Raw genomic sequence first — 22,517 nt, forward strand, 5'->3', positions numbered from 1 at the left:
GCCCAGCCATCCCCACCCCAAGACCCCCACCGCACCAGCAGCGGCAGCCGGAATCCCCCCAACGCCACACGGGAACCGGCAGGGAATGACCGCCGCCCGGGCGACCAAGCCCGCCACCCAGGCCAGGGCCAGCAGGGCCGCCGCAAGGCCCCCAGAGCCAGAGAGCAGGGAGGCACGGAGGGAAAGAGAGCGCCGCCCCAGCCCAACCAGGAGAGCAGCCCCCCCGCCGCGCCGGGAGAACCCAACGCAGGGCCCCACCGGAGAAGGATGCCCACAGCCCCAGACGAGCACCCCACCACCACCCAGGAGTTCCGGGCATCCCCCCGCCCCAACCCCAGGTACGAGCCAGGACCCCCCGAGGGAGACCCGCTCCGCACTCCAGGCAGCCATCCGCCCGGCCCACGGTTGGTCCAGGGAGGAGCGAGGCAGGGGCCAGCCGCCCCCGCCCAGGAAGGGGGAACCCCGGGGAAAAAAGAGGGCCCACAAGGGGTGTTGTAAATATGGCCCGACCAGGCTCGGCCACAGTTGGAAATTTGGCGGGGCCCAGCACTCAGGAGCAAGGACCAGAACCCACCCCCCAGGGACACGAACACCCCCGGCTCAGATGTAATGTGAACCCCCCCACCGTGCGGAGAGAGCACCGCCGGGCCCAGGAAGCCGGCACCCCGGGGTCACGGCCGCCGTTGCAAAGGGGCCCGCACCCCCCACCAGGGAAGAGGCAGGGGACAGATGGTCCTAGGTCCCACCTTCCTTGCAAAATGTGTGTGCGTGTATGTGTGTTTGAGAGAGTGTGTGTGTGCATGTGTGTGTTTATGTTGGGATGTATATATTGAGGGGGGGAAGGGTGTATGTACTAAGGGGGGTGCAGTTAAAATTGGCGGGTAGGGCACTAAGGGGACATCTCCTGATTACTCACAGTGACGTCCCCTCACCCTCCCCACCAAGGGGCCCTAAATGTCTAAGGTGCGGTTAAAATTGGCGGGTAGGGTGCTAGGAGGACATCTGCTGCTTGCTGGCAGTGATGTCCAAGCACCCCCCCTACCAAGGGCCCTACATGTTTAAGGTGCAAATAAAACCGAAAGAGGGGGGGCCCACTCCATACGGCAACCATAGGAGGGGGGCCACTGCCTAGTAAACCCCCCCCCAAGGCTCATCGCAGGCTAAGCCCCCCACCCCCTCACCCTATTATGAGGTTATATGAGGAAGGGGGCAAGTTGGGGACAGCTGATAGACTGTCCCCCGGTGGTCAAACAGCTGTCCCCCGCCCCCCCCCCAACAAGGGGGCCAGGCCCACCCAGCCCAGGGGCCCCACCCCCGGAGGCGCCGACACCCCAGGCCCAGCACCACCCCCCCCACACAGAGAGAGAGGAGCCAGAAAGCGTTGGCCCCCCCCCGGAGCAAGCCCAGGCCCCCACCCCCAAACGCCGGCCCTAGAAGAGCTCTGGTCAGGCCTCGACGGGACCGAGGCAGCCAACCGGCCGGGGAAACCGGCGATGGCCTCAGCGGAGACCCCGACCCGTCAACCCCCCCTGCCCCGTACCAATAGTTCCCCCCCCCCTCCCCCAGAATGCCCCCCCCACAGGACAGGGCCGACAAGACCCCCCACCCCAGACCCCGCAGCCGAAGCGGATGACACCCAGAGCGACCGGGGGCCCCAAGAGGGTTGTCCCGTCCCGCCCCAGAGCCAGGGAAGGGCCGATCCCAGCCCCAGGTGTAGATGGGAAGCCCATCCAGCGCCGCTGGGCCCCCCCCCGAGCAGCGCCCCCCGCCAACCCCCCCCAGAACAGGCAAAGGGACCACCCCCCCAAGCCAAGCCAGACCACCACCCCACCCCCACCACGCACCCCCACACCCAAGCCCAAAGGACCACGCAGCGCCCCAGCCCGCCCCCCCCAGGCGCCGGACCCGACCCCCCGACCAACGGAGCCCCCACCACCCCCCGCCAGGCCCCGGAGGCCCCGACCCCCACCCCGGCCCCCACCTCCTCAAAGTCTGTTATTTTGATCCCAGATGTCTCAGGATGCTCACCTTCCAGAAAGTTCCTCTTGTGTCTTATCAGAACTTTAGCCCAGAGGTTTTGTGGATAATCCAGATGTTTCTTTGTGTTTATGATGGCCTGGTGTGTCTTCCTCCATGAACTTTTGTCCAAAAGACTTTTCCTAATTGTTGAATCATTTACTCTGATCTGCACTGAGTCAAGTGAGGCCTGACCTTCTTCTGCTTATATCAGGAATTCCTGGATGAGTCCTGCTGTTCTTTTTGGTTGCTTGCACCTCTGAACATGAAGGTTCTCCACATGTGGATAATGGTTCCCTAAAGTCTAAAAACCCTTTCAGACTCAAATAGATAAGTAACTGTGTTTTTTTTATCCTTTCTATGCAGCTTCATGTGTTTTTTTTTGTTTTTCATTGTGTCAGTTTCTGTTTGTTTTCTAAAAAAAACGAATTTGTCCAAAAAAATAAAATTCAACCAATCATTGTTCAATAATCTTTATAAAGATAAGGCATTACTTGATCACATCAGAAAGAGGATTTTTTTTTTTTAGTAAATTTAAGATAGAATGGATGATGCTTATTAGTTTGCATCATCTGTTCTTAATCCTTTTCTGGTATTTCATTTGAATTTTTTAAAAGTTAAAAGTCAGGATTAGCATTTTATTCCTGCTACAGTTACAGTAATTTATTTCACATCCATTTGACAAAATGTTATGACTCATCATCTTCATTTTGATGTGAGAATAGTTTTTACCTCAAACCCCACAAAGTGTTTCATTCCAGAGAGGAGCAGGAAAAGAATGATCTGGAGCAAACCAAGCATCCTGTGCACCGTGTGACCCAGAGGCCCTGGCGCTCATGAACCGTCAGAAAACCTGATCTGCTGTGGAATGTGGGGGAGAGGCTGAGAGGGGTTTGGGGGGCAAAACTACATTTGTGTTTGAACGAGGCTGGAGCTAGTGCAACACCAACATGAGGCCACCAGAGCCTGGAGAAGAAACCTGCTGGTGTTCCTGCAGAACAGAGGAGCAGCTGGAAGAACAGGCTCTTGTTTCCTGTGTGTTGTTACTATGCAGTTCCGTATTATACAAGAAAGAGCAACAAAATGAAAATGAACTGATTGCTAATCAGAAATTAATTTGATTTTAATGGTCAACAAATGATTCATAAACAAGAAGAAATGTTTTTCTAATTTTGTTTATGCAAAAGAAAACATGAACTTGAGTTATTTGTGATCTGATTTCATAAAAGTGTACCTGCTACTATAAAAACAGACATTTCTATTCAAATCAAATCAGCAATTTGTTTTAGTGTCCTCAAAAGTGAAAACTGCAGGAAAATATTCAGCACCTTCAAAGAGAATCCTCCTTTTTCCAGACGGGATCCAGAGATTATCCTATGGTCGAGCCCTGTCATCTTTTTCTAAAGCTCAAACCCGCAATTTGACCTGCAGTCTGTCCCATCTAACCACCAATTAGAGATCAGCCTGGAGCAAAGGCAGCCAGACTTTACACTCCCTGAACTTTCCTTTACTCAGACCCGACACATTTAGTTGTTTTGGCTGGAGAAGGTTGATTAGGGACACCTGAAGAGAGGATCAACCAATGAAGATGAATCGTGGCCGTCCTCACTTTTCCAATGTGTTGCCTCATGTTTGAGGAATGTTGTCTTTGAAGGATGGGGTCCAGATGTTGAGGGCCAGTCTTGCTGTGTTTGAAGCCGGTTGAGCCAGGCGAGCCACTCAGAAACACCTGGAGGGACATGAGGGGAAAATCTCCTCCTTCAAGGTTTCATCTGTGCTAAAATGAGCTGAACTTTTGTCAGATTTTTCATTGTCAATGCGCTCCAGTGTGTAAGTCAGCCGTTATATTCAGATAACAGGAGAATTTAAACAACTTTTACATTCTTTAGAGCAAATATTTCCAGGGAGGTCACACTTTTTAGTCAAGTGAGTGATGAGTCAACATATTTGGCATATTTGGGTCCAGTAAAAACTGTGTAAAATTTCTCATCTCTGTTTCAAGGAGATTTTTTTTTTTGCAAATGCTTTATGCTGAAGACGATCACATAATTCACCCAATCACAGGTATTTTATCCTGATAAAGATATTTTCTTTTTAAACGAACTACGTTTTTATAGTGACTGGTCTCAAAAACGGTGGAAGGGCCAAAAGGAAAAGTAATATCTTAAAAACCAGAATTTAAAATCAGGATTCTGGTTTGGATTAGGTCAATGCCTTGGTCACAACTGCCCTTTCAGGTGTACATGGGTTGTGAAAAATGGGAAAACCTGTGCGGGGCAAGCAGGTGGCTCACATGCAATTTTAAGATCACTCTACGGGCGTAGAGTTAAATGTTCATGCGCATATTATTATGGGCATCATGCGGGCGACAGGTCATAGTGAACACAAACGAAACGCATGGATAAAGTAAGAAGTGAGACACAGACGGGTCGTACAGATTTTTGATTTTTTCAACGCTCCAGAAACCTTCGCAAGGGGCCCATTAGTGCTGTTCACGTGATAAATGCGCCCTTCATGTCTGCCCCTTTGCTTGCATTCTGACTGTTAGAAATGAGGAAATTAGACAAACAAAAAGTGTATTTTGTGTGGCCGTCCTACAGGCACTTGCATATCCCATGCACACCTTCATGCACGTGTAAAGCCATGAGGATCTGATTAAATTCAGCCAGCGATGGAAAAAAATGTAATTGTCATTTAACTTGCTTTCACACTGCACTCTTGAGGGTGCAGCAAATGCGCTGGAAACATAATGCAAAACAAAGTAGGGCCAAAAATGCAGAAAGAAAACTTGGCATCTCTAGTTTCTGTCTAACAACAGGAGGGCATACTGCCACCTACTGTATGGGAGGTGCGACAGTTGCATCTGCACAATCTACACAATCCAGATTATTATGACCGACATGAAGAGTTTAAAAGGAAGTTGGACTCGTAAAACAATCGTTTTTTATGGCATGAACTGGTGCAGATTGAATTACTTAACTAGGCTCTAAGATGCAATATAAACTTTGGGAAAATCATGCTTTTTCTGCCTTAAGCTCTGAGATGATGAACACGCAGCCAACACAGATGTGACCAGTAGTTGAACCTTAAGCCGTGTTGCCTGTTTGTTGAAGAAAATCAACCTTTTTCTAACTCTATTTTCTTTGTTTGTAGTCTTCATTTCACACCAGCACTTCACTGAGGGCCTCATGTAGTTTAAAGAATGGGTCTCATGTGGGTTTGCCTGCAGGCTTCCTGGTGGCCCCCACATGATGACTACCTACATGGGGCCTAAATGGGATCAGTCTATAATTTAGGTGAGCTGAATGCCCATTCATGTCTTTTACAGGTCCCGTATTTTCCCACCACCACCATGCTGCTAAGTTCACAGGAGACCCACGTTTAGCCCAAGCAGCCCATTAATAACCTTTGAGGCGCCCAAACACACATGTTGTCTGGGATGTAGAAAACTGTCCTTTTAGTGTGTGCTTTAGGGCAACATGCCAAAGGATGACTGCTTTTGGTAACTTATTTGTGTTTCCAGCCAAAAGAAAACCTAAATTATCAAAAATACACAAAAACATACAAAACTGTGTGAACATTACAATGTCTTTCCAAGCATACAAATATATAAGAAACATTTTATTTTATAACCAGCTGCTGGTTTTCAATGGTTTCAGGATGGAAAGTCCAGAGTTTCAAGGAAAGTTTTGTGTTGGAGTGCGTGGTGGGCAGAGGGGACACACATAAACTTGTGCTGGCGTATGTTTGCATTACTACTCATGCTGACTTAACAGCTCATTTCAACACAGATGCTGTTTAAAGTTCAATTCACTGGAAACAGACTGGTTCCTGTTTGCATGAACGCTTCCCTTTCAAGGTTTCTACATCTGAGTTTGAGACACGCTGTCTGTAAAGGACCAGCAGGTCCTTAAGGGATGATGTTTTATGACTTTGATCAATTTACAACAAAAAGTTTAGTATTTCTTATCTATATGCAAGCGCAGCCTATTTGTTAAAGAGTCCCTCAGTGTGTGGGCGTGGCCTGGGGGTGGACCTAATCGGGAAGAGGATAGGAGGGACTGGAACTGGAGGCAGCAGTGAGCCAGCAAAACATTTCTGGAATACCACACTCTGCCCTTCTGTCAGGGTGGCGGGGGAGTAAAGGCTCGTTGGAGGAAAACACGAGCGGGAACCTGTTTGAACTCTTGAGACTCGTGTTTAGGGGAACAAATGGATATTTCGACATGAAAATTAACAGAAGTTAAAGCGCTCACGATAAATTTGGCTCCAGAGGTTCATGTTCAAAACTCTTTCCATCTCTAGTTAGTTTTTTGGAAAAAAAAAATGCTAAGAAGAATCACCGGCTAGATGATGTATTTGTTTTTATCCTATCTTCCACAACTGCCTGAAAAAAGGCTTTCCCCCAGTTTTACTGGGTTTTCCAGATAAGTCTGGTATTACTTTGAAATTTTAAAACTGGATTGATTCTAAAAGGAAACTCAATGTGACAAAGTTACAGTTTTTTAATTACAAGTAAATTGAGTAAAAAAGAGTTAAATGTAGTTTTCAAAAATGAAAATCCAAAGAAAGTAGCTTCTATTTTTTAAGAAACAAAGTTATGCTGCTAAGAAAAGGAAGATTTTTGTGGTTATCTGTGTCTCTCTCTATTATCGTGTCCCACAGGGCTCTGTTCAAGGTCACCTCTGCACTCATTGCGTCTGCTTTTCATTGGGTGACCAAAACTTAAACCACATTAGAAAGAACAAAAGCCACGCCCCCTTCTTTACATTAAATGGTGGTCGGTAAGCCAATTAAAAGAGTTTATAATGCCCTCTTCTGTCTTGGAGGATTCACTTGAGCAAAACTAAAATGGAAAATGAGAGAGCTTTCATATTCGAAACACGAAGTCTTAGTCAGAAGGGGTGTTGACCTGTACAGGTGCTGCAGGTTTTTGGGTTGTCTGAGCCCATAAGGAAGTCATTGGAGGAGCGGAGGAGCGACCGCATTTTAAGGGGAGCAAAGGGGTGTTTTGCAGTTACTTCCCTTGAGGCTCGTACGGCCACCTCAAAGGCCGTCATTAAAATGGATTGTACCATTGTCGTGCATGTTGTTAGTGTATTGGGAAGTCTTTGTAAGGACAGTGTCTCTTGCACGCATTTATGACGTACAGGCATTGCTGTTATATGGTGTCTTTACAACACACTAGCCATAATGTGCGAGTACTGGCACCTTTCTGACCGCACGCAAATGCTGCATGCACAGGGTATGCACATAAAATGTAAGTGCACGATTGTAGGAAGCGAGTAGAGTTTAAGAGCTAACTTTAGGGAAAACCTGCTTTGTGTGTCTGGGGTTATATGGAATGACCTGCCAATATAGATGAATCCTATAGATGCAAAAATAACCTCAGAAAATGATCAATGCATCATACAGTAGGCCTAAGATTATAGCTAATTTTAGGGTCTAAGTTGTAAAATACACTGCAAGTTTTGAGATTTGGATCAGGAACTTTAAAAAAAACTGAAAAGTTGCAATATAATGAACACTGATATAGGACATAAAATGGTGTGAAAGTTTGCAGAAACACTTCTGTAATTCATGGCTGCTGCAAACATTAAGCCTTTTGGCAGGAAACGTTTTTAATCTCTTTTGTTTAAAAGTAGGACATTTATCTTGTGTTTCAGTTCATTGAGAGATTATAGCAGCCGGTAGAATCATAAAATAAAATGTGTTTTTTTACTTCGATTCTAGCATGTTCTCTCTGTAAGCTCCTTGACCTGATGATAAATTCCTTTCCACTGTCTGTTTGCACTCCCTTATCGCTGCTAAAACAGTTAAGGACAGACTCTGCTCTGAAAGACACACACACTTTAATTTTTTTTTTGTATGCTTTCTATCATTTTCCCAGAAATGTATCAGAGCAGAAATGGGTGTTTCATTGAGGTTCTGTGTCAATTTGACAGCAGTCAGTTCTCTAAGTTTAACGTGACATGTCACCGTATCGTGTTGAGTCTGAGCTTTGAAGTGTTGGCCTGAGCCGAGGAGCCACATGTTGTGGCAACAGTTGTAAACTGTGACGTAACTGATTATGTTACCCCCAGACTTTGACCAAGCAGAGGAGCAGCTACCCCCTAGATAAGTTGCTCGTCGATTGCAGGGTAGGCTCTCTCCCTGCTAGTGTCAGTTTAGACTCAACAATTAATCAGTTACAAATATGTTTTGGGGCTTTAGAAACGTTGGTGCTTTGAGACGACAACCCACCTCCACTATGCAGACTCCAACGTCATACGCAGATTTTTCCTGTTTTATATGATTTACCTAGTTTTGCTTCAAAACTATTTGATTCAGAGAAAGATTTTGCACACATTGATGTCATTTTTAAATAGAAGACAGTAAAGCACAACGTGGCAAGTTCAAGTTCCCGTTGTGCAGGGAAAAAAACACATGAACCTGTTTGTTGTGACCCACTTTTTCTTCAAGGAAAGAAGAGAAGGTATTTTCGAAGAAAAGGCCAAACCCTGAGGTCATGTGACTTGCTGGTTTGGGCCATGTTGAAAGCAGTTTTTCAGCTCCATGATTGTTGATATTTTGACTAGAAACCTCAAACTGCTTTGATTCTCCCAGATTTTCAGGACAAACTGTTTGTTGTGGAAACACGACTACCGACGTGTTTTTGGTGGTTTCAATGGAATGGTCACCTGAAATCCAAATGACCACACCCATTTCAGAAGATTTTTGTCTTTTTGTTATGTGATAGTTGAAAATATGAAGCTCTAAAACACCAACCCCAACATAGTTAACGAAAGAAATCTACCCACAGATACAGAAAAAAAGGTAGTCGGTGCCACAGTGTTCGATTTCTGATGCTAAAGTGAGCTGTCCTACTCTGCTGTGAACTGGGTTTATTTGATTTTGATACAAGTCACTTGGTGGTGACGTGGTGTCACAATGCCACATTGTGCACTTGCTCCACTTACTTGTGATTCGGGATTAGCTTTACGGAGGAAGTGATGGTCTCAAACCTCATATATCAATGCTGTGACTCAACTAAATGCCTAAAAACAGACATGTAAGTATTCATATATATCTGTGTGGGAGGGGGCTGCACGGTGGTGAAGTGGTTAGCGCACTCACCTCACAGATTGAATGCTCTGGTTGAAATCTTAACTTGGTCTTTTCTGTCTAGAGTTTATATGTTCTCCCCATACTTGAGTGGATTTTCTCTGGGCATTCCGGCTTCCTCCCCCAGTCCAAAAACATGTTCCATAGGTGGATAGGTGACTTAAAGTTGTTGATAGATTTCGTTTGAAAAGCACTTCCCCTAGTCCACCTAACTAGGCAGACACATCACAAGGAAACCAAGCCCCCAGGCCAAACTGTCCCACCCCACATGGAGGGGTGGGACATTGGTGCCAGGGACAGGCCCATCCGTCTGCCTCTGAGTACCATTCCCAAGTGGGACCTCTGACTGACGACTAATGGGATAGAGGCACTCAACCAGTTGGAACAGTCCATATCTTAGTGAGCGCTCCAACCAATCAAACACTTCAGACTCTGTTCAGCCCACTGACTATATCTGAGAACTGGACTGAGTGAGTGTGACGTCAATCACAGAAAATGGTTTACTTCCAGCTCAGGCCACCATTTTCTATGATAAAGTGGAGCCAGACGTCGTCAGTAAGCAGTGAATGCTGTCTGAGTTGGTCTGAGTCATCTTTTCAATGGCTTCGCCTGATTGGTGAGCGGGCTACACAAAATCTGTCAAATGTTTTGAAAGTCGGACGCAGAGGCCAGCAGGCTCCACCTACATTTATTGATGCATCTGATTGATCAGTTTATAACTTGAATATCGTGAAAAGAAAGACAAGAACTTTTTAAAAAGTTACCAGAGCAAGAATAGTTATTCTGACCAAAAGAATGACGGAGTAACAGCTGTTTATTTTTCTATAGAAGTTTGTGGGATTTTGGCTTCTTGGAGCACTTCCTGTTTGGCATGCCAAAGGGAGGGGTCACGCAATCCAGTTTTCATATACAGACAATGGTCGCACCACTAAACCCGTCCCACCCCACCACCCGCCCTCCATCCAGTACAAGACCGACCACCACAGCTCGTCTCTGCTAGACGCGGTAGACACTAAGCAAATTCTTGAACATGACACCAAATAAGTGAAAATTGACCAACTAATCTAAGTTTTTATGATAACTAACAGTCATTAGGTTATTTGGTAAAGAGATTAAGTCAATTAATGGATAAAATGTACACGTTTTCAAAAATTGACAAAAAGGAAAGGAATCCAGAAGCTCCATTCATGCAAAATGACTTTTAGCAATCCTTTCTTTAACAAGCCAAGCTTATTAAGAGTCTACAAAGGGAAAAAAGTTTTAAAAGTCACCTGAATTTTTTTCCCTTTAATTAAAGGCAAAATAAATGCAGTTCTTAAGCTCATGGGTGTTTTGTAGGCTTGGTGCACAACCAAAAACCCAGTTTTGAAAGTCACTTGAATCAGTGATTTCTATTTTGAAGTTGTCTAACGGAAAGTATTTTCAACTCACAGAGAATTTTTTTCCATCATTCTTTCCTCTGTCTGTCTGTTCATGTCAACCATGGAAAGGAAGTACGGTGTTGCACAAAAATCTGTCCAAGACCTGATCTGAAAAACCCATTTATGACTCTTAGACCTCATCAGTGTGGGGCTTTTTGAAATCACGACAGATGCGACACAAGCTGTAACAACTAACAGGTTTTTGTTGTCTCAGATGGTCCTGATAAACTCAGAAGCTGACATTTTAAGCAGGAATTACAGAATTTTGGCTCGCACAAGTGCCTGTGTGATCCTGTTTAAAGAGATGTTTAGATGAGTTTTTCATTACAGGGTCCTGTACTGAACAAGCTTGGAAAAACCATCCACAAACAGCAGGTTTCAACACGGCTTCACTCTAACAGTCTTGGAGCAAAAATATATATTGAGGTAAAATCTTTGAGTGAACTTTGTGCCTTTTGCTTAAAAAGGGGAATCGAAGGGGTTGGTGTGTTTCTCTCAGCCGACTGAGTGCCTCTCACAGAGCTGCCACATGAACAGAGGTGTAACCATAGCAACGTAGCCTTGTGTAATGTATGACGTCCATTCTCCTGCAGCTTGCATGAGCCTCTGTCTCATTAAGTTTCACTCCTGCAAGCCAAAACCGCACCTGCCGTCATCCTCCTAACAAAACGTTTTAGCCATTAATTCTGTGCCTAAGTAACCACTGTTGTAAAGGTTTGACGTTTCTGTTCGCTTAGGTTTCATAGTGTTTCTTCTTCTAAACTTTTTTCGTTTTTTCTCTTGATTTTAAAGGAAGTCGCTTCATTTCCTCAAAGTTGACACCTTTTTTTAAATCCAAAACTTGATGTCCCTAAAATAACTCATCAAGAACACCACAGGAAACCGCTTTTTGTTTTTGCTCGTAAAGTTCTCACAGAAAACAGTTCCTATGTTGGAGCTGGTCGCACTCCAAACCTCAAGGCTGCGGATGCTGTTGATGTTTGTGGGGAACTTTAGTCTTTGTTTTAAACTGATGGGTCACTTCTGTAACAATTCAGGGGGTGGGGCGTATGTACGATAAGGTTCAAGTCGCATCTTTACCCTCATTAAAACCCCACTTCAATAAAAATCCTGTCTTTGGAGTTTTTAGCATTGTGGAATTTTTATAATGACACAGATTAGGAAAATTAATCCTAAAATTCCACTTTTGAGTTTTTCTTTATTGAAATCCTTATAAATCAGGAGCAGAAGAAAAAGATGCTATTTGAAAAAGATCTAGCTCCACTCCATTCTGATGCATCCACTTGCAGACAAACAGGTCGATGGACGTCTGTGCGGTCGGATAGCTCTGATATTGCTCGCCATTTTTCTTGCAAGGGTAATGTTAGGTTAAGTGTGTGAAGGGCTGTAAACCAGCTGGTGAGCTTGTAAACAGAGGGATGATGGGAAGTGGAGAAAGGCTTACTCCACGCCAGCAGTCCCGCCCTACAACTAAGAGGTGAATTTCGAATCAACTCCTGCTGCTCTGCAGAAACTATATCATAGAAAAGGACACAGTTTTTTTAAATTTGGGCCAACTACTGCATAATCACGATTAAAAGACCACTGGGAACGTTTTGAAAATAGATCCAAAGATGATCATAGTGGGTCTTTAAAGTCCCCCTGTTGCATTTGTTTCTATAAAAACATTCTCAGGGGTTTCAATTATGATTAAGAAGGGTTTAAAACCAAAATCTCACAAGTTAAATGTCTTAAAAAACCATATTTCATGCATATCTGAAGCCTCTGTTTCCAAATCTCCTCTACATGGCCGTGGCCGTTTGTGCTGAGCTCAGCTTTGACACAAGGGGGGGTGCACAAACGACACCGACTGACAGTCTCTATTTTCAAAAGTTTATCTTTAGTAATAAAGAAACCGTGAAAAGTGACATATTTTTGGTTCCAAATCAACACTTTTTGAATGAAAAAACGAATGTGTGTACCAGACTCTGCTGTTTAATAAAATTTCACACCAAAAATAATTTTGAGAAGCCCACGTAAAATGCTTTTTCCGTCCGAAAAATGTCCGTCCGTCCGTCCGTCCGTCCGTCCGTCCGTCCGTCCGTCCGTCCGTCTGTCTGTCTATCTATTGCTTTCTCTTCTTGTTCACAAGCAATGAAACAATCAAAGAGGACTTCAACAAAAGGATCGATGGGGCGTCTACATTCCTGCCTTCTGGGCATTCAATGTCCTCTGGTTCCAGAAAGAATGTCCATTAAAAAAAACACACATTATAGTTTCCAAACAACTGATGCTTTTATTTTGAAACTGACAGACCTTCACTGCTGACCCCAGTCTGTTAACCCCTTCATGCTGTGTCTAGCTAACATAACATCAAATCTAAGACTGCACTTCATTTACCATCACCTTGAAACAAAATCTTTTTTACGTAATTGGAAATTAGGTCAGGCACAAGGCAGTTACAGCGTTACATAAAAAAGATGTTTTTTTTTACCTAAAAGCAACCTGTGACAAAACCACTGAGTTTTATCACAGGTTATCCTGAACAAAGAAGTCAGAGTCTCCTATGATCTCACCATGTGACTCTAGGTCTAAATTGACTGACAGGGACTTTTCTGCAGCAGCTTTTTATAATGCCAGCTGGTGCAGATATTATCACTGAAAGGCCAACAGAGCCGCGCGGATATCCCCTTCATCCTTTAGCTGCAGCTTCTATATTAGCTGAACCTCTCTGAAAGCATGAAATCATGCATCTTCATGTTTGCCACTACTTTATTATTCAAGAACCGGATTCTGAGAGACAAGGGAGTCATTTAGGTCCCACAGACTTAGTGAATAACGGCTGCTTCGAGTGCCGTGATTGATCGGATGTTATGTAAGCATTTTGGAATGAGTGATTTGGCAGACAGTCATTAAAGACTCATTAAGCTGCCGTCACCAGTGAAAAATTATAAAAAAAACATGTAGGGAAACAGGATTAGCAAGCTTTGTTCTTGATTATTAACGAGTGACTGAGTGCAGTGTAGCACAACCACGCAATAATGTTCAGGGAAAAAGAGAGACGGGCAGATGTTGTTTGTCGGTATAATGAGGGGAAGGGGTGACTCACTTTCCCTCCAGGTGAAATCACTGTCCTGAATACCAAAGCGGAGCCTCCTTATTTCTTTCTCATGAAGGAGCCGAAGTGAAAATATTCAAGCATTTTTCTGTCCTCATTTGCAGTTTGCAGCTCCGTGTGACTCGACATGACGGAACATCACATGAGCATCGATGGACCCCTTTAGCTCCCATAATGCCTTTTGTTTGACCTGCTCTGATCCGGTGTTGCAGGCTGCTGCTCCTGTTTGGGTGCAGCTGTTTTCATTTGGTTAATTATGTCTCAGGTATTTAGGGAGCCTTCACAATGTCTCCAGTGTTGAAATGTTCTTTTGGTTTCTTGTGTGTCATGCCTTACCTTCCTGCATTTGGGTTATTGATGTTTGACGTCACAGTTTACTACACTTGAAAAACATCTTTCTCAAAAGAAATAAGAAATTGTTGGATACAAGATGTTTTTCCCTTGTTGTAAATGAAAAAATCTGCCATTAAAAATACAAGAATTCATCTTAGTATAATTTCTTAAATTAAGCTGTGATGTCCTGCCATTTTAAAACATATTTTAAAGTTAAAATTAGCTCAGAAAACACTAATATTTAGGTATATTACTATGATAATTGGAAATATTATGTCTTAAAATAAACTTGTATCGTTAAAGAAAATGTTTAAATATTTAAAGTAGCTTATTTTAAGTTCTCTTTGCTCTACGCTTTGCTGAACTTTTCTCAAAATCAGCACAGTGGAGAAGTTTTAATCTAATAAAGAGCTAGAATATAAATAAATAAAATGGGTGAAAATCCTTTTGTTCCAACCTCATGATAGTAAAAAAAAAAAACTTGCTTTAAGACTCAAATTGCACTAACATTTTTATTTCATTCTAAGGCCAGGTTAAACTGGCATTTGTTGTCTTTTTTTTGCTAGTTTTAGATTGTACGAGGATTTATTAAGATGGGCCAATTTATACAAAGGTGGTATTCTTATTTTGTTCATGTTTTTTTAAATTAGTAATTTCCACTTTTTACACTCCTTTTTTGTCACTGTAATTAAAATGAACTACAAGTAGATATAAAAACTTTTTTAAAAAAACTATGTAAAGTTTAATTTAAAGTCATTCTATCTGACAGTTAGCTTTTTAGCTTAATTTTTTCCTTTCTTCCTTAAATTGGTGTTCTAGTTTTAGGCTCTTTCTTGCATTGTACATACATGCTTATACTCTTTCTCAAAAAAATAAATATTTTAAGCACTACAACAATACAGCTATCCTTATTTCCAGACCAATCAGACTAGAATTACACATTTTAGTATAGAGTTCTTATTTTTAGGTAAATTAAGAGTCCAAAAATAGTTTCATTTGAAAAGTAGCTATTAAATTAGTTTTGTCTAATGGTCTTATATCGAGTGTGATAAGATATTTACACTACAAACTACACAGAAATCCTCTATGATATTTTGTGGGTTTTTTTTTTTTTGTATAAACAGATTGAAAGCTCCAACTGTAAAGCGATGTGTACATCCACATGGCAGCTGCCAGTGCAGGTTTAGCAATCCTCTTTATAAGACTGCTGAGCGTGGAAACCAGAGACGTGCTCCGAGGTTTATCCAAATCCGTGCATAAGTGACAACAGTGTCATATTAGCAGGACAAGTCTGCCTCTAATTTAGGCACGAACTCTGACATCCAGAACGCAGCTGGGATTCCCAATGAAGGAGAGGTTTTTCATAAAAACAAAGGCAGCGGTGGCCACATGTGCCATGACAGAACCCCCCAAAATGAGCAGTAAAATGGTGGTGCCGATAAGGCCTTTCAGAGTTATGAAAGCCACGTCTCTATTTTCGGAAACTCTAAACACAAACAACAATGCAACCATTCTAAAAAAAAAAAAAAAAACACACAATTTTAAGGATTAAAATCCCTAGTGACGAATTAAAACCACAAGAAGTCAAATAAAGTGTTGATATGAAGTTCAAGAATGCTAATCTGTTCAATCTTGCTCCAGGCTTTTTTTTTCTATCGAAGCTCTTTTCCGTTAAGTGAAAGACTGGGTGTCATATAATTCTGGCCGGGCACAAACCCCTAATAGTAATTTTTCCTTGCTCTCCATTACCAGTTGGCACTTCCGTGTTTTGGACGCTACCTATATGTCACTGCCAAATCCGAGTCCCTGATTGGTCAAAATTCAGCTAGTTCAACTTTCAGCTCGCATTCGATTCCCGCACATTTTATACAAGCCAGAAACTGTCTAAAAAAAGTTGTGTGGAGACGGATAAACATGAGAGTTTTGATTGCGGAAGCCCAAAGACCACATTTATATAGACTTTTCATTGGAAGCGGTCGCTCGAACGAACGTTTCCGAGTTCGTTGTAGACATCGCATCACAAAGTCTCCAAGGGTTTCTCACAGAGGTTTGACTTTCTGTAAAAGCTTCAAACATCAGAATCTAAGAACTACAAATCTGATCTAAATGGCACTGATTTTACAAACAATGAATCGTAAAAAAAAGAAAAAGGATCTTTGAAAGGAACTTTACCAAGCAGGAAATTCTCTGAAGAACGACTGAAGTCATGTGGAATGGAACAGTTGTTAAAGGCAAATTTTCCTTAGCCTGTTGGAAATCATCACCTCACAGTAGCCGATTTACCAAACATCTCACTCCGACATATTAGGAGCTCGCCATGTTCCTGATCCTATCTCAGGCCAGCGCTGATTTCCGTGAAAAGCATAGAAAAAAGTGAGCATCGTCTGTAAAGAAAATTCAAACATCATCTGCAAAAAAAAGTGAGAAAATAACTTGTCAAAGCAATGATGACCAAAAATATATTTTCTGTTTGGATCCGAATTTGTTCTGTAGATCAAGATATTGATGTTCTAGGTTGAGCAGAAACTCTTCAAAACACGTTCATTCAAATGTAAACAAAATAGGACACAAGAGGAAACAGATGAATCTGCTGCTCTGATCCAGACCAGAATCCACCGCCCGAAACTGAGCCGCGTCCACCCGCGGACGTGTTTCAGTTTCAACCCAGCAGCTGTGAGGCTGCGGTAAGGCAGACAACAGGGGAGAGGAGTTCGACACCTCACATTTTTACAGCAGTTGAGGTGCAGCTACGTCAAAGCGAAGCTGCGGTCTTCTTCAACCTCCCACACCACACCAGATGAAGGCAAAATACATTGAAGAAACACTTTATTTCTAGAAAGGAAGTGAGGGGCTGTAAGCTTGGGGAGAGTGTGTAAACAGAGAGCTCTCGGTAGCCAGGAAGGGGGGAAAGAGGTGGGCGGGGTTGTCCCGCACCAATGGTCCCGCCCACAACTCCGAGGTGAAATTCTAATGAACCCCTACCGCTCTGCAGAAACTATGTCCTTATTGTGTCTAAAAACGGTTAAATCATAATTCAAAGACCACTGTGACCAGTGTATCAACAAAGCAAAAGATGATTGGAGTTGGATTTTAAGAAATGTCAAAGAATTGTTAGTTTTTAGGAGCTCAAATGTAGCAAGAATCATGTGGGTGGGAGCTTTGTCAGAACATTCCTGAGAAACTGGAAAGACAACTGCTGTTATCATAACGAAAGTTATCTCTGAGTTTAGAAAAAAGGTAAAAGAAAATCTTCCTTTGTGCATCCAGAGATGTTTCCCATAATCCCCTGCAGGAAAGGCTCTGATGATCAGAAACACCCAGAAAGGTCCAGATACTACTCAAACCAGGATTGACTGGTAAAACAGCTATTGTAACTGATTCACTTAGAAACCAGTTTCTTTAGATGTATCTGTTACTTTATGTGGGTCACTTTGAGCCGAAGGAGGTTGAGCATTCAGTATGAACATTACTGGCACGGCTTCTCTGTTTGGCTTGGAGGGAAACGTTATAGATACCTCCAGGTCATGACCTCCAGGATGGAGCATCTCCATAAATGTGCTTTTCTCTGCTGGAGATTTTGAACATTTCTTTCAATCTCACTTTCAAAATGAAGCCAGATTTTTCAAAGGTTTTCTAGCAAACGACTCAATTTCACCTCCTGATAACTCGTCGCATGTTTTTTAACAAAAACGTGTGGGGTATGATTATTTCATGACCTTAAGACAGACAGACTGGACAGCAGCAACAATGGTGGCCTTCTATCCCTCCTTCATGTGGACATATCTGAAGTTTCTTCTTTTTTTCCTAGAATCCATTGTTTTTAAGGAGTTTTTCTTTACCAAGAAAGAGGTTCTAAGGGCAGGAATGCCCAATTTAGCCTAGTCTGTTTAGTTTAGTTTAGCAATTATCTATTGTATTTCATGACTGATTTCATGTTCTTCTACAATTACGGCTATGAATCCCATTGAGACAACTATTGTTGTAATATTGTGTTATTTAAATAAAATTGAATTGAATTATTTATAAATAATATTCATTGGTTACGAGCATTTATGCAGTTAGAAAGGGGTCTTTGCTCTTAGAATACTGCTGGTAAGCTAAAATGGTTCAGGAGGATCAGAATTGAGCTAAAATCTGCTTCAGATTTCCCTCTTTTTTTACCAAACCTTTCAGAAATTCCTGAAAGACAAAGATCAAACCATGTGAGATGGGGTTGAAGGCCGGGTCACACAGCAGCTACGTATGTTTTGCACTTATGAAAATTGGTCATAGGTGGAAAAAGTGTAAAAAGTTGAGGTCTTTATGTGAAATTTTCACAGATGCATCACGAATAAACCACGTAAAGATCACAAAATAAACATAAAAGCCAAATCTGGCCATAAATGTGTGTCAATTACGTAAATTCAATGTGAAATGCGATATAAAAGTTATACATTGGTGGTACATGCGTGAAAAGTCTGTTAGACATACGTGGAACGGTCGTGGAAAGCCACAAATGTGCGTGTGGATCTCGCAAAAATCACTGTAAGAATTACGTAATAATTGCGTATAAACTAAGTAAAATATGCATAAATTGCGTGATTCTAAACATCTAAAATTTGAACAGCTCAAAACAAAATTCAGGTAAAGAACTGAAACTCTCAATGGACATCTGCGCGCATCGAAGAATGATGAACGCAAGAAACGCTTTCGTATATCACGCATGCATTACGAAAGACCAAAATGTTGCGAAAATGCCAAAAACGTACGTAGTACCTAAAAGTACGGAAGATGTGAGTTTTCCCAATCATTTGGAAGAAACTCCAGGCAAACATAGGAATCGAGCCCCCAAACAATGACTGCAGGTTGAGTTTAGCGCTGCAAACTTTTCTATTCCAACTTTTAGTTGTTCTCAGCAGAAATGCATCGTTCTGCAATTAAACAAGCAGCTGAAAACAAGCATTTAATCTTCTGTTTTCACTCTGAGCCCTCTGGATTTAAAGCATCAACTTCCTAGTTTTAAAGTATTTTAACTTTTGGCCCCAAACCTTCCTCATGTGGAAAGTTCTGAACTTTCAATAGATTTGAACCAAACGCTGCAAGAACTCATCTCTCCATGACTGTCCAGTGACTTTTGAATCTTTAGTCCAAATCCCTTATTTTCTTAGTTTACTCTGTAAATTATGAGATTTCCATGCAAAACTCAAGTCTGACACAAGTTGCAATGCAAAAGATTTAATGCAGTAATTTGCTATCAGAAGAGCAGTTATGATCAGAAAACAGATGTTTACAGGCGTACAGACTCCAGGCATTACACAAATAAATAAATGTAATATTTAAACATTGGGTACCCCCCCCCCCTTACTAAACAAAGAAATACTGTAATTCACCCAAAAATTGGTTCCGAACAGCGAATGAAAGATTTTCTGGCAATCTTAGATGCTGTGATATAGTTTGGGTCCATCTGCCACACGGTGCTGCAGCGTCGGTGATGGTACAGACCTGCTGTCACGCTAAAGACCCTCATTTCAGGAATTCTCTAGGCACCAAGCAGTTTAAAGATGCGTTTTTTTCTGGTTTTCATGAAGCTACACATTAGCTCTGATGTGTATGTACAGTGTGCTGGAACTTTGTTAGAACTTTGTGGGCAGAGGGGCCGATTCAGACGCTGATGAGCTGGGGGAAAAGTTCGTTAGCAAACATGTCTTCCCAGCTTTCGGAGCACAGCGGGGACGACATGTCGCTGAACGGGGAGGGAGACCCTTCGTATCCGGAGTCGCTGTAGGTGTCCCCCAGGCAGGCTTCCTTCTCCAGGGCACCCAGGACTTTGCAGGGGGAGCCGGAGAAGAGGTCACCCGCCTGACCGTGGCAGGCCGGGATCACCACCTCCACCGGTTCGTCCTTCACGCAGACCGTCGTCTCCTCCTCCTCCAACACAACCACCACCACCTCCTGCTGCTGCTCCTCGGCGAGGAAGGACGCCTCATCTGTTTTCTCATCTATGCTGCTCTCCAGGTCGCCACACTGCTCGCCACTCAGCCCTTCCACGGGCTTGGTGTAGATGTGGTCAAAGTGGATCAGTTCATTAAGGGTCTCCAGCTTAACTGATGGGGCCCCCACAGCTGCAGGTGCGGCGGCAGGTACTGGGTCCCCCCCTCCGACCAGCAGCTCCTCCTGGGACGGCTCTTCGCACGACTTGAGAAACAGCTCTGGGTCAAGGATGTCCAGAATGCCCAACAGCAGATCAGACTGGAGGGAGGGGGGGGAGAAGGTGGATCAGAACCGAGATCCAGAGCAAACTTAGCTTGAGTAAAGTGCAGGAGCTCACCTCAGTGTCTGAAGAGTAAGGACTATCTGTATCCATTGAGAGGTCTTCAGCTTTAGGGACTGCTGGGCCTGCACCTGCTGCGGAGGCACACGTAGCCTGAGTGCTGCGGACTCAGAAGACCCGGTCCCCAAACCTGCGTCGCTCCCGCCGGACGACAGCGTCTGGACCTGCGTGTGTTTGCAAAATAAACGTTATTCTCACACATCAGCTCATTCCATAAAACAGAATAAACCCAAAAAAGATGCAACTTCATCAGAATTCCCACCTGTGGTTTTGACTCGAGGGTGTCCAACCCAAGTCTCTGTCTCAGTTCCTCATTTTCTGTCAGCAAACCGCTGGTTTTTTCTCGGAGCAGCCGGTTTTCGATGTGAAGTTTCTTGTTCTGCGGGGGGAGGAGAAGCAGATGTTAGAACCAGAACTTTAATTACTCCAGCACTGATTTCCACCCCCCCCCCCCCCCCCCCCCCCCCCCCCATGCGGACACGCATGACACGCACCTCCAGCTCCAGCTCCAGGACTTGCTGTTCCAGCTCCCCCATTTTGGCCTTTTTTCTGTCTCTGGCCGTCTGTGCCGCCACTCTGTTCTTGAGTTTCCTGAGGGGGGGAGACAGGATTTCCGTGATGCTCTGCTGCTGACCCGCGCGCTCACCGGCCATGTTTGTGCCACGCAGGCACGCGCCCGTTCAAAGTGCAACACCGTATCAGTGGAACCGCAATCTGTCTCATTATACTAACTCCAAATGTATACTATCTGAGCAGACAAGTCGGTTTAAAGTCGAAAATTATCGTTTTGTGGCCAACAAATTGGGCGTGTCCGTCCAAATGTGAGCAATACTGGCCTCATTTATTTCCGAAGTTGTATTTGTTATCATTATCAATCGGGGGTTTTTTTTCTGCGACCAACCTGCGCAGGGCTTTCTCCTCTGGACTCAAGTGCGTGAGCCTCTGCCGCTTCCGCACCGGCTGCCCCACAGATGAGTTTGAGTCCGAATCCGACGACACTTGGCTGGACGGGAGAACGACGGAGATGGGCCGGCTGAAGGCCGTCTGCGAGCCGCCGGAGCCCGCCTGCTTCCCGGATATCAGGAGCACCTTGTGGGCTCCACCGCTCCCCGTTGCGACCACCACCATGATTGAGAGCCCCCCTTTTCGATATCTGACTATTAAAATAAAAAAAATTCTCCGGGACTCCCCGAAAATGTCAGATGATCCTTGAGCAGCTCGTCCGCTGGTTAAGGATGTGGGCAGCAACTGTGATCTTTTCTATCGTCGTGGTGCAATTTGATTGGCTCCCTGGGCTGTGACGTAAAACATTATTGACCCGTGATTGGTTGGGGAGCTGATGTAATTTTGCATCTGTAGTTTCACAAATTAAAAGCCTCTCAAGTTCCTGTTGATGTTCTGAAAGCTTGCTTTCTCTTGTCACTGTTGCGTCAGATTTGACCTCAGATTAAGAAGAATTTTCTTTACATTAACGAAATTAAACACAGTTTAGGGGATTCACAACAAAAAATTGTTATTAAAAAATGATTTAAATCCAGAAAAACAGCATTTTCTTATAAAAACACAAGTTTTGTTTACAGATGAAGCTGTTGACTCAAAACGCTAAAATGCAAAAACTTTGAAGTAACTTAAGTCTGAAAAGTTTATTCAAAAGTTAATTGAAAGGGAAAAAAACTTAGTGCACAATTGCAAATATATATATATATATATAGGAAAGGCTCCAATTTTTGTTTTAATTTGAGCCACATTTTAGCTGAAAGTTCAAAAATGTTATTAATAGTTAAAGTTTTTCCAATTATAATTTAATCATCAAAAACTATACCAATATTTCCAAACCCATGAAGCAAAAGCAGGAAGGTCCTTTAGGAGCTAAACATCTGACACTAACAGCTAAACAGCTGTGTTATGTGTCAAATATACTGAAGAGGCAGAAGACAATCTATATGCACTAAAAGCCACATTGGTTACAAACAAGATTTACAATCAATAAATGCTCTCACACATTACCTTACTTTAACCTTTGTCATTTTAGTTTCCTCATTTTCCCTTTTTGTTACGGTAACTAATTGACCAACATGACCAGTTTTACCACTCTTTATACCTGCTTTGTCTTCCTTATAGTAGCATTCCTTCAGTCACTCTGTCAAATTTGTTTTTAAGATTTTATTGCCTCAGTTTTCATTTTTTTATGACAAGCAATTGTGAAATTTACTGACTGAAAATAAAGATCCTGTTT

At 43.3% G+C, this 22,517-nt stretch overlaps 1 protein-coding gene across 1 annotated transcript; it reads right to left on the reverse strand.

Annotated features, from left to right (window-relative positions):
• Positions 1-19,169: 19,169 nt before the first annotated feature.
• xbp1 (X-box binding protein 1) lies at positions 19,170-21,532 on the reverse strand. Its single transcript, XM_023958230.1, is given in 6 exon segments — positions 19,170-20,199; positions 20,279-20,362; positions 20,365-20,445; positions 20,544-20,660; positions 20,776-20,872; positions 21,183-21,532. Coding segments are annotated over 6 exon segments (1,194 nt in total). The 5' UTR covers positions 21,410-21,532; the 3' UTR covers positions 19,170-19,611.
• Positions 21,533-22,517: the final 985 nt, after the last annotated feature.

Source organism: Oryzias latipes, chromosome 9 (assembly GCF_002234675.1).
Source record: "Oryzias latipes chromosome 9, ASM223467v1".
Classification (NCBI taxonomy): Eukaryota; Metazoa; Chordata; class Actinopteri; order Beloniformes; family Adrianichthyidae; genus Oryzias; species Oryzias latipes.